Source organism: Aethina tumida, chromosome 5 (assembly GCF_024364675.1).
Source record: "Aethina tumida isolate Nest 87 chromosome 5, icAetTumi1.1, whole genome shotgun sequence".
NCBI classification, from domain to species: Eukaryota; Metazoa; Arthropoda; class Insecta; order Coleoptera; family Nitidulidae; genus Aethina; species Aethina tumida.
The window spans coordinates 12,596,956-12,611,611 of record NC_065439.1 but is presented as its reverse complement, the minus strand read 5'-3'; the positions used below and the strand labels follow the sequence as shown (position 1 = coordinate 12,611,611).

The 14,656-nt window shown below is 30.5% G+C and overlaps 1 protein-coding gene and 1 non-coding gene across 2 annotated transcripts; both read right to left on the bottom strand.

The window, feature by feature from the left end:
- Nucleotides 1-6,036: 6,036 nt before the first annotated feature.
- On the bottom strand, nucleotides 6,037-13,145 carry LOC109598311 (pre-piRNA 3'-exonuclease trimmer-like). Its single transcript, XM_020014194.2, has 7 exons — nucleotides 12,948-13,145; nucleotides 12,656-12,890; nucleotides 11,714-12,598; nucleotides 11,579-11,662; nucleotides 10,551-10,645; nucleotides 6,239-6,337; nucleotides 6,037-6,155 (listed from the first exon to the last, which is right to left on the bottom strand). The coding sequence occupies exons 1-7, from the start codon at nucleotides 13,076-13,078 to the stop codon at nucleotides 6,098-6,100; spliced, it is 1,587 nt and encodes a 528-aa protein (XP_019869753.2). The 5' UTR covers nucleotides 13,079-13,145; the 3' UTR covers nucleotides 6,037-6,097.
- A 60-nt stretch (nucleotides 13,146-13,205) lies between these two features.
- On the bottom strand, nucleotides 13,206-13,277 carry Trnaa-ugc (transfer RNA alanine (anticodon UGC)). The gene has a single exon. It is a non-coding gene; the product is annotated as a tRNA-Ala (tRNA).
- Between the last annotated feature and the right edge of the window lie 1,379 nt (nucleotides 13,278-14,656).

Genomic DNA, 14,656 nt, shown 5'->3' with positions numbered 1-14,656 from the left:
CGCACTTGACGTCAGTAAGAAAAAATCGTTTTATTCACCTGCCAACGGGTAGTGTTTTTTTAGAGCGTCTAAATTTATAAAATCAAATATGTTGTATAACGGTGCGATAAAAAAATGTTTGGTACACCGACCTCACATAAACAATAAACATTTTATACAATTTTTATTCAGACAGGAATGTTATTTGTTAAAAAAAATCGAGTTCCCTTTAATGTTTATTATTATACAATTAATGTCACGATAAATTTCCACTTTGGAAAAACTAATCTCAAGGTGAAACGTTGTTAGGGTATACAGTTTACATTAATCTGCCTAATTGATGTCGTAAAACTGGAAAATTCACCGAGTACAATAAATCTGTGTTCTTTTAGTTAATACAAAAGCCTACACATCATGAAAATTTACACGTGCATTTAAATTACGATCATAGAGAATTTTTCTATTAAAATTTTTTAATAATATTATGTACAGGAAAAATAATTTAATTTTATGAAGATTAATGAATCAACCAGTAGAGAGGCTTTAAGCAATGAATTTTATCAAAGAATTGCACAAACGGATTTCAGTAAAATTGTTGATCGTATTGTTATATGCGATGAAAAATGGGATGAAAACAGCAATTTTTGTTAGTGTTGACAATAGGTTTCAGCTGCCAATCCTGGTTTGATGACTGTGAACTGATTATGGAATTTTACATATCTACTCATCTACTAAGAGACCCAAATGGACCAAATTGTTGCTAGTGTGGACAATAGGTTGAAGTTACCAATTCTGGTGAAATAAGTACTCACCCATACAAGACTTTTGATGACTGTTTGGTTATGGAATTTTACATATTAGCTTCCTACTAAGAAGGCTAAATGGGCCAAATTCTTGCTAATGAAGACAATAGTTTGAAGCTGCAAATCATGGTGAAATAAATACTCATCCATAGAAGAGTTTTGATGACTGTATGGTGGACTGGTTATGGAATTTCACATATTAGTTATTTACTAAGATGCCCAAATGGACCAAATTCTTGCTAGTGTGCACAATAGGTTGAAGCTGCCAATCCTGGTGAAATAAGTACTCACCCTTAGAAGATTTTCATGACTGTATAGTGGAATTTTACATATTAACTATCCACTAAGAAGCACAAATAGACCATATTCTTCCTTAATCATTAAAAAAGATGTCGGAATTCTTCATGACAACCATAAACTAGATTGAAGTTTTAAAATGTTAAAAGGAGAATTTTATTTTATCCACATATCCATCCATATAAATAAATATTTTACTTCTGATGTTTAGGCAAAACCTTCAAATTCAAGAACCCATTTAGCTGTAGAATACTGAGTATTATGGTGATTGTTTTGTTGTATAAAATCACTATTTTCTGTAGTGATATTAAATAGACACAAGGGTAAGAACATAAATTTGATTTAATTTCGTCTTGGTTTAAAATAGGATTATTATTAGGTACTAATTTAAAGCATAAAATAATAATTTCGTTTTTAATTGAAAATTCAAAATTAATTTTATTGTTCGTTTCGTTTCATGTTAATAGCGATTAAAATCAAGTAATTGCTGTTTTAAAAAATGGCGAATGCGAACATATTAATAGTAATTAATGTTAAAATTTCATATATAACATTTTTGAAATTTTATGGCGAGCAGTAAAAATTATTTAAATAATTTTACGAGCTTCGTCATTAATTATACAAAATGCAAAATTCTCAAAAATAAAACATAATTTACTGCGCTCGCACATGTCGAAAAATCATCGAATGTCAATTTAAATATAGAACCGAACATTTAACACACAAAATGATTTATTAAACGCGTTTCAAGCGGTGCAATATTTTTCGCAAATCTCCAGTTGTTGATTTGACTATCTGGAACCTGGTTTTTGATGCGGACCGTTGAAAATACGCTTTATTAAAAGTTTTTCTTATAATTTATGGTTTTGCAGATCCGTATTTATTATTATTATTTTTTTTAATTTGATTATATCATGTACTATAACTGACCCATATTCACCGGGACAAATTGTGTTAGCAGCTGAGCCCGAGTTTTTACCTGTCCTTTTTCCACAAATAGAATATATTAAGGTTAAGAAGTCAATATCGGCCAGAAATAAACGCGAAACACCAGTACAACATTTGTAAAATATCGCTAAAGTTATTTATAAGTCGCAAAAACCGCACAACGTACAGGAGAGTAGATAAAAAGATTAAAATTATTTTTACTTTGGCTAGGGCCACTAATGAAAATTAATTATGTGCGGCGCAATAATAAATTTTCGGATTGTTTCGATTTATTGTTGGCATTGATGATCAAAGATACATTTATGATCAGTTTTAATTGCATTTTATCACTTATTTTTAGATCAGAAAATGTGTTGCAATCATTATATTTATATAATAACTTGATTATAAATAAAATTTTTGAGGAAATAATTAGTCAAGTTCAATCGTCGGTTTCATAATGGAGAAACTAAAACGTCGGTGACGCGTTCGCATCTTTCAGCCTGGTAATCCGTTGAAAATAAATCAGTGACTGGTTCCTTGTGAGTGATATCCCAGGAAATTGGTTAGATTAAGCAGGACATGTGGTCCACTAGAGTGTGGCAATAGTTTACAAACACATAAACGATTTAAAACTCTTTTTATTAATGTACAAAAACACTTTATTTTGTTACTATTATTATTTTTTATTGATAGGAATGTACGAGCTAGACGATTATTTCGCTAGAAATTATGATACTACAAACATAAAATCGCATAACACACCTGTGATTACAATAGTATTTACACGGGTGTTTGTCAAAATTTGTTCAGATTATTATGCCTAGATCTAAATTAACTCTAAATGAGAAAAATACAATAATAAGAATAATGGAATTTGGAATTAATTTGATCGAAATCGCTTACAGTCTCAATTTTGCACTAAATAGTAATACTTCTCTTGGAGAACTCGACTTTATCCAATTGGTTTTATTTTAAAAAGACGAAGAAGTGGTAAACACAGGAAGATTATTACAAATGAAGACAGATATTTGCAGGTTTTCGTTCATGAAGTCCTCAGACAACACTTGAATTTCACCTTTCACCATAAACAACAACGACTGAAATGGGTTTCATGTTCAAATGATGGAAGAATAGAAATCTGTATTTATACAGATAAAAGTAGAATTGGGTTGTACAAACAACATTTGGTCAACGAAATCATTTTGGTAGTATATGTCAGTGAGTGGTTCTTTATGAGTGATCTCCCAGGAAATTGGTTAGATTGAGCAGGACATGTCCACTAGAGTGTGGCAATAGTTTACAAAAACAGAAACAATTTAAAACTATTTTTATTAATATATAAAAATACTTTATTTTGTTGCTATATTATTTTTTATTCATAAGAATGTACGAGCCAGACGATTATTTCACTAGAAATGATACTGCTTCTGCAACAAACATAAAATCGCATAACACACCTGTGTATTTATATTATAATTGATTACAATAGTATTTACAAGGGTGTTTGTCGACATTTGTTCAGATTATTAACTCTAGACGTAAATTATGTTAACTCTAAATGCCAAAAAGAGAATAAGAATAATGGAATTTGGAATCAAACTGATCAAAATCGCTTACAATCTCAATCTTGTACTTTTCTTGTGAACTCGACTTTATCCAATTGGTTTTATTTTAAAAAGACCAAGCAGTGGTAAATACACGAAGACTATTGCAAATGAAGACAGACATTTGCATTTCACCTATCACCATAAGCAACAACGACTGAACTGGGTGAAGTTTCATCTTCAGAGGATGAAAGAATGGAAATCTGTATTTTCACAGATAAAAGTAGAATTGGGTTGTACAAACAAATTTGGTCTAGGCAAAGTGTTTGATGAATTCTTCTTCAAGAATCAAGGGGGCGGTGTCATTATGGTATGAGGAGGAATTTGTTAAAATACCCATTCAAAATTGTACATACAGTAGTGGAAAAAAGTATAAAATATTTTTAAAAATTGACTTTTAATGCCCTGGGACTTTTCATATCTATTGTAATGATGTTCAATAAAATCGCAGAACTGCGTAGAAGTACTGTTTCGAAGATTTTAAATGCCAAATCCTTACGGTTAAACTTAGTAGCGGAAGCATTATAGTTAGGGAATGCTTTTCTCGATCACAAGTTGGACCCTTGATTCAAGTAGAGGGTAAATTAAATCGTTTTCAACACAGGGACATACTGGAAAACACCATGTTTCCATTTACCAAGGAAGAGATGACACCCAAACACATGTTTAAAATTGTTTGAATTATTAAATCTTATTGAACAACTTTGAAAAGTGATAGATCCTCGCATCCGAACAAAAAACACCAAAAGAAAAACAAGAATTTCTTCAAACCATACAGGAGCAGTGGCAGGAAATTTCTGTAGACACATTGCAGAGACTGGTAGATTTTATGTCTTAAAGAAGCCAAGTGGTGATAGAAGCCAAATATTCAGCCATAAAATATTGAAATATTTCATTTATTGTTAATTTTTATGTATATTAATAAAATATTTCATACTTTTTTCCAGACCAAATTGATTATTTAAAAAGGAAAAACTGAATATAATGATCATTGTAATTAATGGACCAAAATTGGAATAAATTAAATTTGTTCAGATTTGCAACAGATTCAGTAAAACATTAAGTAATTGTGTTTCACTGGAAAAAAAGTATTTTAAAATAAAAAACTTTATCCAACCAACTACAAACTCTAGACAAAATCATTAAAAAAAATGTGAATTTTTCAGAAAATAAATTTTACGATAAATTAGATTTTAAGATAAAACAAAAGGTTTTTGTTAATCCAATAATCAGTGTTAGCACTCCTGGAAGCAATGCAAGCAATTATTGTGTTCTTGGAGAACATTTCCTCATTCTTCTAAAGTTGCCGGTATAAGTTGTTCTGTGTTATCACGGGTATTTTAACCAGCTATAATTCTTCTTTTAACCTTATCACATAATAATGGGATTAAGATCTGGTGAACAAGAAGGCCACTCTCATTCGGTCACACCTTCTATTTTCAAACAATTTTTGGCAACATCTGCTGGTATGTGGAGGAGCATCATCCTATATAAATAGGAAAGAATCCCAGAAAACACCTTTCCAGAGGCTTACTACAAGTTGGAGGACTTTATACACATACCTTTGGTTAGTTAATGATTGTCTAATGAGAATCAAAGAAGTCTTTTCACCAATCATAATGCCACCTCAAAACAACTCACTTCCTCCTTTATATTTGGAGAGCGATTGGGCAGCATAAAGCCTAGCTTATCTCCTACGACCTCTTAAAACATGGTCCGCCAATCAACTATATGATCAATTGTAGGCCAATTCTGGTCTCATCTGAAAATAACACATTTCACCAATCTTCAATTGTCTAGTTTTTATGCTACAAACACCAACTTAACTTAAACAACTCTATTTTGCATTGATAATTGTGGAATCCTTCTTTTTGCTATGTGAGCTACGAAACGGTCCTTACCTTTTGGGTGGCTCTTCAACGACTTCTCCTGGGCCTACTTTTTAGGGTTTCCAACTCCAGAAACCTTGAATAGGTTTTCGAAACTACGCCCTCTGTAACCCCTACCGTTTCTGCAGTTTCCCACTGCGACATGCCTTGTTCTGATAGAGAAATAATTCTTCCCCCTTGGACTTCTGATAACCCCAGCACAACTCAGTTTAAATAAAATTTGCGAAAATAAGTAAATTCACGTCACTACTATAACACTATACATGGGAACATTAAAATTGACAATGGAGGAACAAATCTAACCATGCATTTACATTTTTTTATCAAAAAAACATTGACTTTTAATTTTAACTACTTTTTTTCCATGAAAAACAATTCTTTCTTGTGAATACTAGGTGATTCCATATGTTTGGTAGTATACATCAGTAAATGGTTAAGGAACCAGTCATGAGAATGAGTGATCTCCCAGGAAATTGGTTAGATTGAGCAGGCCATGTGGTCCACTAGAGTATAGCAATAGTTTACAAACACAAAAACGATTTGAAACTCTTTATTAATATACAAAAAATACTTTATTTTGTTGCAATATCATTTTTTATTGATAGGAATGTATGAGCCAGACGATTATTGCACCAGAAATTACGATACCGCCTCTGCAACAAACAAACAATCGCATAAAACACCTGTCCACATTTAAATCAAATAAAATACTTTAGGTCAATTTTTCAATACTTACACCACGACCACTCTGATCACTGGCGAATGTTTGAACACGTTGTACTGTCGTATTTTGAAATGATCGTTCGCACGAAACGACTCTAAAATCCTCCTGGCACTGAAACATCAATAAATTTGCCATTAAATCGCCGCACATTTACATTACATCTTTGCTTGAATATAATTCGGTCTTAATGATGTTGCTGCCTTTTATTTGTGTGTTTTTAAACGTGTTAATGTTTAGATGGCCAATAAAGGGGGCAGAAACACCATTTGCAAATTAGGAAAAAGGAAAATGATCATTATGTATAAACAGAAATGAGTTGTTGAGGTCATGCAAAAGTCAGCTTTTCCGCCGGTCCGTCTTCATTGTCTCGGAATACGTTTTTTTTTTGGATCTTATTTTGGTCGAGTACCTTGAACAGAAATTGTTTTTCGCGCACCGTTCCGGTTTATTTTTAATTGAATCCGGCACCTGTTTTTAATTAATAACCGGCCGGTCACTGCCAAATTTCTTTATATAACTAAAAATGCGCCTCAAAGTCATCATGCATGCGGTCTATTATTATTTGGGTATTAATAATAGACGCGCCAAGTCCCAGGTTAAGTTTGGACGTATCGGTTGATGTAAGGTTACGAATGGAACGCCAAACACGATGTAACACGTTTATTTAACTCGACCAGCACGGCCAAGTGATTTAACGAAAGTGATTCCGGTGGGATCACTACAAAAACACAAGAGTTTTTCGTCGTCTAAAAATAGCTACACACCTAACTGGTTGAGATCTTGAAATTGTGTTGGACTACGTGGAAAACCAATTCACCGAAACATGTATATTTAAATAGACTTTAAATTATTTACATTAAATCTAACATTAAGTCATCAACGCGGAATTATTTTTCTTAGCGTTCCTATTAATAGGGAAATGGTATAAACTATTTATTTTTATCACTGCCTCCTTAAACAGTAATTAATCACATTTCGCACCATATCAATATTTTCTAAAAGAAATCTTTCAATAACGAAAGTCGATTAGTCTCGCGTGCGTTTTAAAACAGTTTGGTCATAAGGACAACCTTGTTTTTTTCTCGTACGTTATAAATATATATCCAGAAATACCGTGATAAGTCACAGCATGTTTACTATTTTATCAAAAAGTACACGGATTGTATAATTCAGTGCGAAAACTATTTTCATATAATATTATTTAATTGTGCCTTTTAGGAAGTTTACGTTTCTGTGCCAAAAACACTTACGACTAGCTGAATTTACGATACTTAAAAATATACTTTCATATACAATTATGAAAAATATTCGTGTCTATTCTTTATGTTTCGAATGAGATATCTGAAACAGTTTTAAAAAATTATCCTATCAAACAGTTTGTTGACTGATTTTAATACATTTCATTAACTATTATCTAACAAAATGCTATTTTTCAAAGTCGTATTAATTTATAAATTGAGGAAAAATCTCTTTGAAGTTGAATGAAAACTTTGAATGATAAAATTGTTCTTTTTATTATGATTTTTTTATTATGATTTAAATAATATGTTGACTGTAATTAATTATCATTTTTAATGGTTTGTTAAATGATTTTGATAAATTTCGTTAATTTTTATCCAATAAATAGTTTAATGTTTTAACTCAGTAAATTTAGAAAAAAAATTCAAGTAAGCTGAAAGATTGTTCTTAAATTTTTTAATGAAATACAAAAAAACGTTCTTGAAATAACTTTTAGAATTGTCTGTTAAATGATTTCAGTTCAGTGTTATTTTTTTAAATTTTATATCAGTAAAACTAAAATACTACTACTACTAAAATTGTTGCTAAAAAATGACAAAAAGTTTTGTATTTTTTCATGTTTCAGATGAGATATTCAAATAATTTTAAAGAATTTTCACTGGTACCTAAAAAACCCTGTTTTAAAAACATTAAATACTTCATTAATTCTTAATATTTTGTTTTAAATACGCTGTTGATTGTAATTAATTATCATGTTGAATGGTTTGTTAAAAGATTTTAATAAAATTCATTAATTTTTATCTAATAAATAGTTTTTAAAGTTTTATCTCAGTAAATATAGAAAAAAATTCAAATATCTAAACTGAAAAATTGTTCTTAGATTTTTTAATAAAATACAAAAAAGATTTAATATAATTTTATGAATTATTATACCAAATAGTTTGTTAAATGATTTTTATAAATTTTAGTTATATCTAAAATAAGTGTTTTTTTTTTAAATTTAATCAGTAAATTAAAAATATTGAATACTAAAATTATTCCTGAAAACTAAAAGTTTTGTATTCTTTATGTTTCTGATAAGATAATTCAAATAGTTTTAAAGAATTTTCACAAGTACCTAAAAACCCTATTTTAATGACATTAAATACTTAATTAGTTCCTAATATTTTGTTTTAAATAAGATGTTGATTGTAATTAATTATCATGTTTAATAAATTAAGGATTTTAATAAATTTCATTAATTTTTATCTAATAGATGGTTTTTAAAGTTTTATCTCAGTAAATTTAGAAAAAAATAAGTAAACTGAAAAATTGTTCTTAGATTTTTTAATAAAATAAAAAAACGTACTTGAAATAATTTTTAGAATTGTCTGTTAAATGATTTTAATACATTTCGGTTACATCTAAAATAAATTTATTATCAGTAAATTAAAAATATTGAATACTAAAATTATTACAGAAAACTAAAAGTTTTATATTCTTTATGTTTCAGAATAGATAATTCAAATAGTTTTAAAGAATTTTTACTGGTAACTAAAAAACCCTGTTTTAAAAACATTAAATACTTAGTTAGTTCATAATTGTTTTAAATAAGATGTTGATTGTAATTAATTACACGTGACGTACTTGAAATAATATTAAGAATTATCATATCAAATAGTCTGTTAAATAATTTTTATAAATTTCAGTTATATCTAAAATAAGTGTTTTAAATGTTATATATTCAAAATATTGGATATTAAAATTGTTGTTGGCCTGTATCCTAAAAATAAAAAGCTTAAAGATGTATTTTATAGTCTTTATATTCCGAGTGAGATACTAACTACTTGAAAAAAATATTTCTTAAATTTATTGAAATAAGGCTTTAAAAATTTTCTTTTTCCAGATAACAGTGTAATTTATTAAAATGATTTGTGACAATTCATTATAAGTTTTTCTTCAAGTAGATTCAAAACGTTAAATACTAAAATTATTAATAGTCTCCATGATGTAAGTCAAAAGAAAAACTGATAGATGTGTGAAAGTTTGATTGATGTTCTTTATACTTTCCTCTAAATTTCATTATCTGGAAAAAAGAAAGTTTTTAAAGTCTTATCTCAATTATTTTAAGAATAATTTCTTTCAATTAAATTTAAAACATTGATTACTAAAATTATTAATGTCTTCATGATGAAGCTCAAAAGAAAAAACTCTTAAACGTGTGAGTCTTATATTCTTTATATTTCGAGTGAGACACCAAGCAGCAGTTAAATGATTTTACTAAATTCCAATATTATGTGGAAAAGGAAAGTTTTTAAAGTTTCATTTCAAATTATTTAAGAAAAATGTTTTTGAATTAAATTTAAAACGTTGTATACTAAAGTTATTAATGGCCTTCATGATGAAACCAAAAGAAAAAACTCATATACGTGTGAAAGTTTTCTTTACATTTCGAGTGAAATGCTTAGAAAACTTATAATGAATTATCACATCAAGTTGTTTGTTAAATGAGTTTATTATCTGAAAAAAGAAAGATTTTAAGGTCTTATTTCAATTAATTTAAGAAAAATGTCAGTTTCATTTTAATTCAAAATGTTGTATACTCAAATTATTAATGGTCTCCATGTATTATATTCTTTATATTTCGAGTGAGATACTTGAAAAATGTTCAAGTTGCAATAATTGTATTAAATTACATTAACGCTTATCTAACAGCGAAGTTTACAATAAACTTGTTAGTAGAAAAACAAATGGAAAAGCTCGGAGACACGTAAAAATTGCCAAGGCTGAATCTGAAAAGTTTCAAACATTTTCAGCATCAAAAACTATTTTTGAATAGCGACATTTGCACGACCTCATCAAGGTAAAACGCCGTAATAACTCCTTTTCAAATTTGGCAACAATAAAAAAGTAATTTTTTAAAGGAACAATCAAAACGAACGTGATTTAGTGGATTATCTTCGGGTGGGTTTTCGCGACCGGACAATTGAGACACTGTATTCGTAAAAACGGGCGACTGCCAAATATCATTAGTTGCAGGAATGATGAAATCCCGGACCGTTTTTTAATGGCCGATTTAATTCGCGAAAAACAAAACTCCACCTACTTTCCATAATTGTCCACCGCGACTAACGCCTGGTTGTTTTTCAGGGGGATCTTCTTGATTTCCACATACCCAATGTTGCCCAACATGGAAGCCACCTGAAAAAAAAAACATTAAACAACAAATACATTTTTATGTTATATAATAATTTGAATCGTAATGGTCATAATGGTCAATTTAAAATATCTATAAATAAAACAGCACATCGACAGGAAATAGGAACTCAAACAAGACTCACAGGAAAGTAATTAAATAGGATATGATGTAAACAACGCATAAATTTCGGTGCGTTTGCGTAAAATGATAATATCAACGATTGCAACGTTATTAGTAACTATAAATAAGCGGGAATTTTTCGGACCACATGTGAACCGCAAACTGCTCCACGTTAATTTTATCAGCAATTGTAATTGGTTTTGGACACGAAAATAATCGTTTGCAGATTTTTCGGTAAATCTGGAAGTAGTGATTCAGGTTTTATTGATCAATAAAATAAATTGGCTGGGCAGCAGATAATTTTAACAATTTTATTGTCAATTTCGTTTTGAAATACGGTTCGCTTTGCGTTAAACGTACACAAACAATTTAACGCCCGCAATAATAACAATGTTTTGTGTTGAAAATGCACTGTTTTATATTCGTTCCATCAAAGAAAAGATAACAATTAGGAAACCGCGAAAACAATTTATTATAATAAAACGGTCTGGAACGTCTCCACGTGCAAAAGAAGTAAAATATTAATAGTTTAATCCGACCATAAAATTATTTTAAAATTAAGAGTTTGTAAACATATTTCGCGGCGAAAAATCCGCATATGTTTTATTATGTCAAACGCTGGAATAAAATCCAATAAATCCTCTATTATTAGTCACCTCCTAGACGAATTCAAAAATATTTTTGTTTGTTTTTTATCATAAAAACTGAGTTCTTGAGTGGGCAAATTAATTTGCCTCACTCGAAGTTACAACTTGAACAAATTAATTTCGTTTGAAGTTTTCGAAAACAATGAAAAACTAATAAAAATTACTTACTTGTGAAATATTGATTGGTTTCCTCGTGGATTCAACAATCAGTAACGGTGGTCGCCTACTTCTGGGGTCCTCTCCGTCCAATTTCTAAATCGTTCAAAATTATTACAAATTACCACAACGAACCACAATACTTACAATACTATTAATTGGCCCCCTGATGAGATTAATGCTGTTTTTGTACTCGATCAGTCCACCCAATAATTCGGAGTGAACAAACTTCTTTGTCTTTGGATATTGTTTGTAGACGTTCAAGTAGGCCATCCTAATAAAGATATACCCGGAACAGAACGAATCCCAACCAGCATTGTGATAGTTACCCTCGCAATCACTAATGAAAGTGATTTTGGGGGCGTTTAGGGCAAGTTTATCAGCCACATTGCTGTTGAAAAATTTGTACAAGGTGCTCAGGCTGTTATCAAATTTGCTGACTCCCGGTGCACACTTAAGTAAATTGTACGAGATGTGTTTTGTGTCGAAAATTATGGGAAATAAATCATTGCACATGATTTTAAAGTCTTTGTATTTGTTAGGCAGTTCACAGTGGAAGCTGGTTATGAGTAACATTAGGTCGTTCAGGCAATTGTGGCCCACTATTGGCTTTTTGGCTTGAACAAGGCATTCAAACACTTCAGTGAAACCAGTCAGGTTGTCTAATAATTCGTTTTCTAAATGATTACGCGCTTCCCGCTTATAGTACTCTTCTGGTGGCATTTTGAAGACTTTAAATTCGTTACTATCGGTCTTCGTCCACAGATTTGCGTATTTGGTACGTAGATTTTTTTGTAAAAAATATATTATGTCTTGTTTTCCTTGGTACCTTTGAAAAATTGTGGGTAAGGATAGGCTCTCCCCATTTCTTGCTTTTTCATACCACACATCCACAGTGTCAAGTTCATTTTTAAATAAATCTTCTATGTGATGTCTAAAATTAAAGCAGTCGACGATTTCGTCTTCGGAAATTTTCCTTTGCAGATCTGCGACTTGATCTTTTCTGAGATACGGTATCGATTCAAAGGCGAACTAAAATTAAATCACCAACTAAATTAAACGATCGTTATTAAATAAATTTGAACGTACCTTGTTAAAATCGAAACCGAAAAGTGTCAGGAAATGTATCGACTCAGTTTGAAAGTAATAACTAGTGGAAAGGCCGGGGAAGGCGGCAGGTTGGACAATAAATGTGTAAACAGTGCCCACATATTTAAAAGTTTTGGGATCGAAGTCGAAAGTTGTCAGGCCGATTTGTAGTGGAATTACTTGTTCGATGTTGCGTTTTAACTTTGCGTAACGTTCTGCCGGCGTGTCAAAAAGCCTGAAACGATTAAACTGTTGTCGTTGATTGTTTTAGGTCTATTTGAGGTTATGTTACCTGTATCGTTCGTTTTTTAACGGTGTCAGGGCGCTGAATTCTAAGTCAATTGCGATAAATTTTGCGTCGTCGATTGCCGCTTTGATTTCTGGAAGTTTCTCTTGAAAATTATTTCTAGTAATTTCGCACATTTTGAGGTTAAGTTCAACTAAAAAATCGTATATATGTTATAATTTTGTCATGTCGAATTATTTCATTACAAAGACTTTAGTTTAAAAGTGCAACGTAAAATAACGAATGAAAATATGAAAAAAGTTGTGGAGATGCCGGGGATCGAACCCGGGGCCTTTCACATGCAAAGCGAACGCTCTACCACTGAGCTACATCCCCTACGCTTAACTTCTTGTTAGACAACCCGTACAGCACGTAACTCAAAATTTTTTAAATTTTTCGAATTTTAAACGGCTTTAAAAATGTTTCAAAATAAATTTATCAACTTGTAAGATTTCGTTTGATTGAAGTGCGGCGTGCGTAATACATTTTGTGGTCTGCGTCTAAATTTATTCAGTGTCAAGTCCTGCGAATTTTCGCGCCTACGATTTTCGTTTGAATGATAAAATTAGATGCTACAGTACATTCTAAAAATGTGCAAATGCCGCATTTCAGTTACCTAGAGTCAATTAGTGAACTTACAAATAGTAATAATTTAGAATTGTGAAAACATTTCTGCTTAAAGGTTTATGTCTATGGCTATTCTTAAAAACGCTAAAAATTAAACATAATAAATCCACCCAAAAATCCGGATTTTTGCTATTTTTAAAAAGAAAAATAAAAGTGTAAAACGTTAATGTCTGTTTGATTTTAAAAAAATGTTTGGTAAACACTACTTTTTGATTTAATGTAAAAAACGCCTTAATAACTGATGTAGGATAAATAATATACAGAGAGAATGTAAACCATCAATATAATTTAATCTGTAACCTGTACTAAAACAATATTTGTCCATTTCATTTAATGGACATCAGAAGCATTAAAATTGAACATAAAACGTGAATAACAACTTAAAACATGTTAAATAAACTCCACTTTATTGGCTCAATGAAAGTAAAGCTCATTTCTGTCTGTTGTAGTATTGTGTAAGAAAAATTCATTTTCTACGCACAGTTTAAATTTAAAATAGTATAACTAACTTCAACTAAAACTAGAACAATTTATTTAATGTTGGGAAATAATGTACACAAAAACTGTAGGAGTTACCATCTCCATTAATCTTAAGTTAAGTCTTACTTACTCACTCTTATTGCCAGATGGGAACTACATTTTAGTAAATTATAAAAATAATAATTTAAAAGTTTGGTGACACTAATTTTGAAACTGGAACTAGAACAGTGTTTTGAACATATTTATCTTAATTTTAGGTTTATACTTTTTGTTCTGACGTTATCAAATTAAAATTACATTTTAGAATATTGGAAAAAATGGTGATATAAAATATTGATTGTTCCTCCAATAAACCACACAGACACTCACAAAAATAAACTTAAAAAAAATCAATATAGCTTAATACTAGTGTAAGTATGTTGCCAGAAAAAAATGAGTTGCCGCTAAGTCCGTAAATCCCCAGCAAAAACGCCGTGAGGAATAAATGCGCTATTTTAGCGAATTGGAAAGAGCGGCGTTCGCCGCCGCCGCCGATTTCGAAAAATAATTTTTTGGGGGGGCAGGAATAGGGGGGAGCCTGGTGCGGGCCCCGGTTTGGCACCTTGCCC

What these genes read in the sequence shown, in the direction of transcription:
- LOC109598311 (XM_020014194.2), bottom strand. Translation starts at nt 13,078, where the DNA reads ATGTGCGAAATTACTAGAAATAATTTTCAAGAGAAACTTCCAGAAATC. An exon ending in AACCAATCAATATTTCACAA is followed by an intron (nt 10,646 to 11,578) that starts GTAAGTAATTTT and finishes TTTTTTTTTCAG; the next exon opens with GTGGCTTCCATGTTGGGCAA. An exon ending in GCGGTGGACAATTATGGAAA is followed by an intron (nt 6,338 to 10,550) that starts GTAGGTGGAGTT and finishes TTGATGTTTCAG; the next exon opens with TGCCAGGAGGATTTTAGAGT.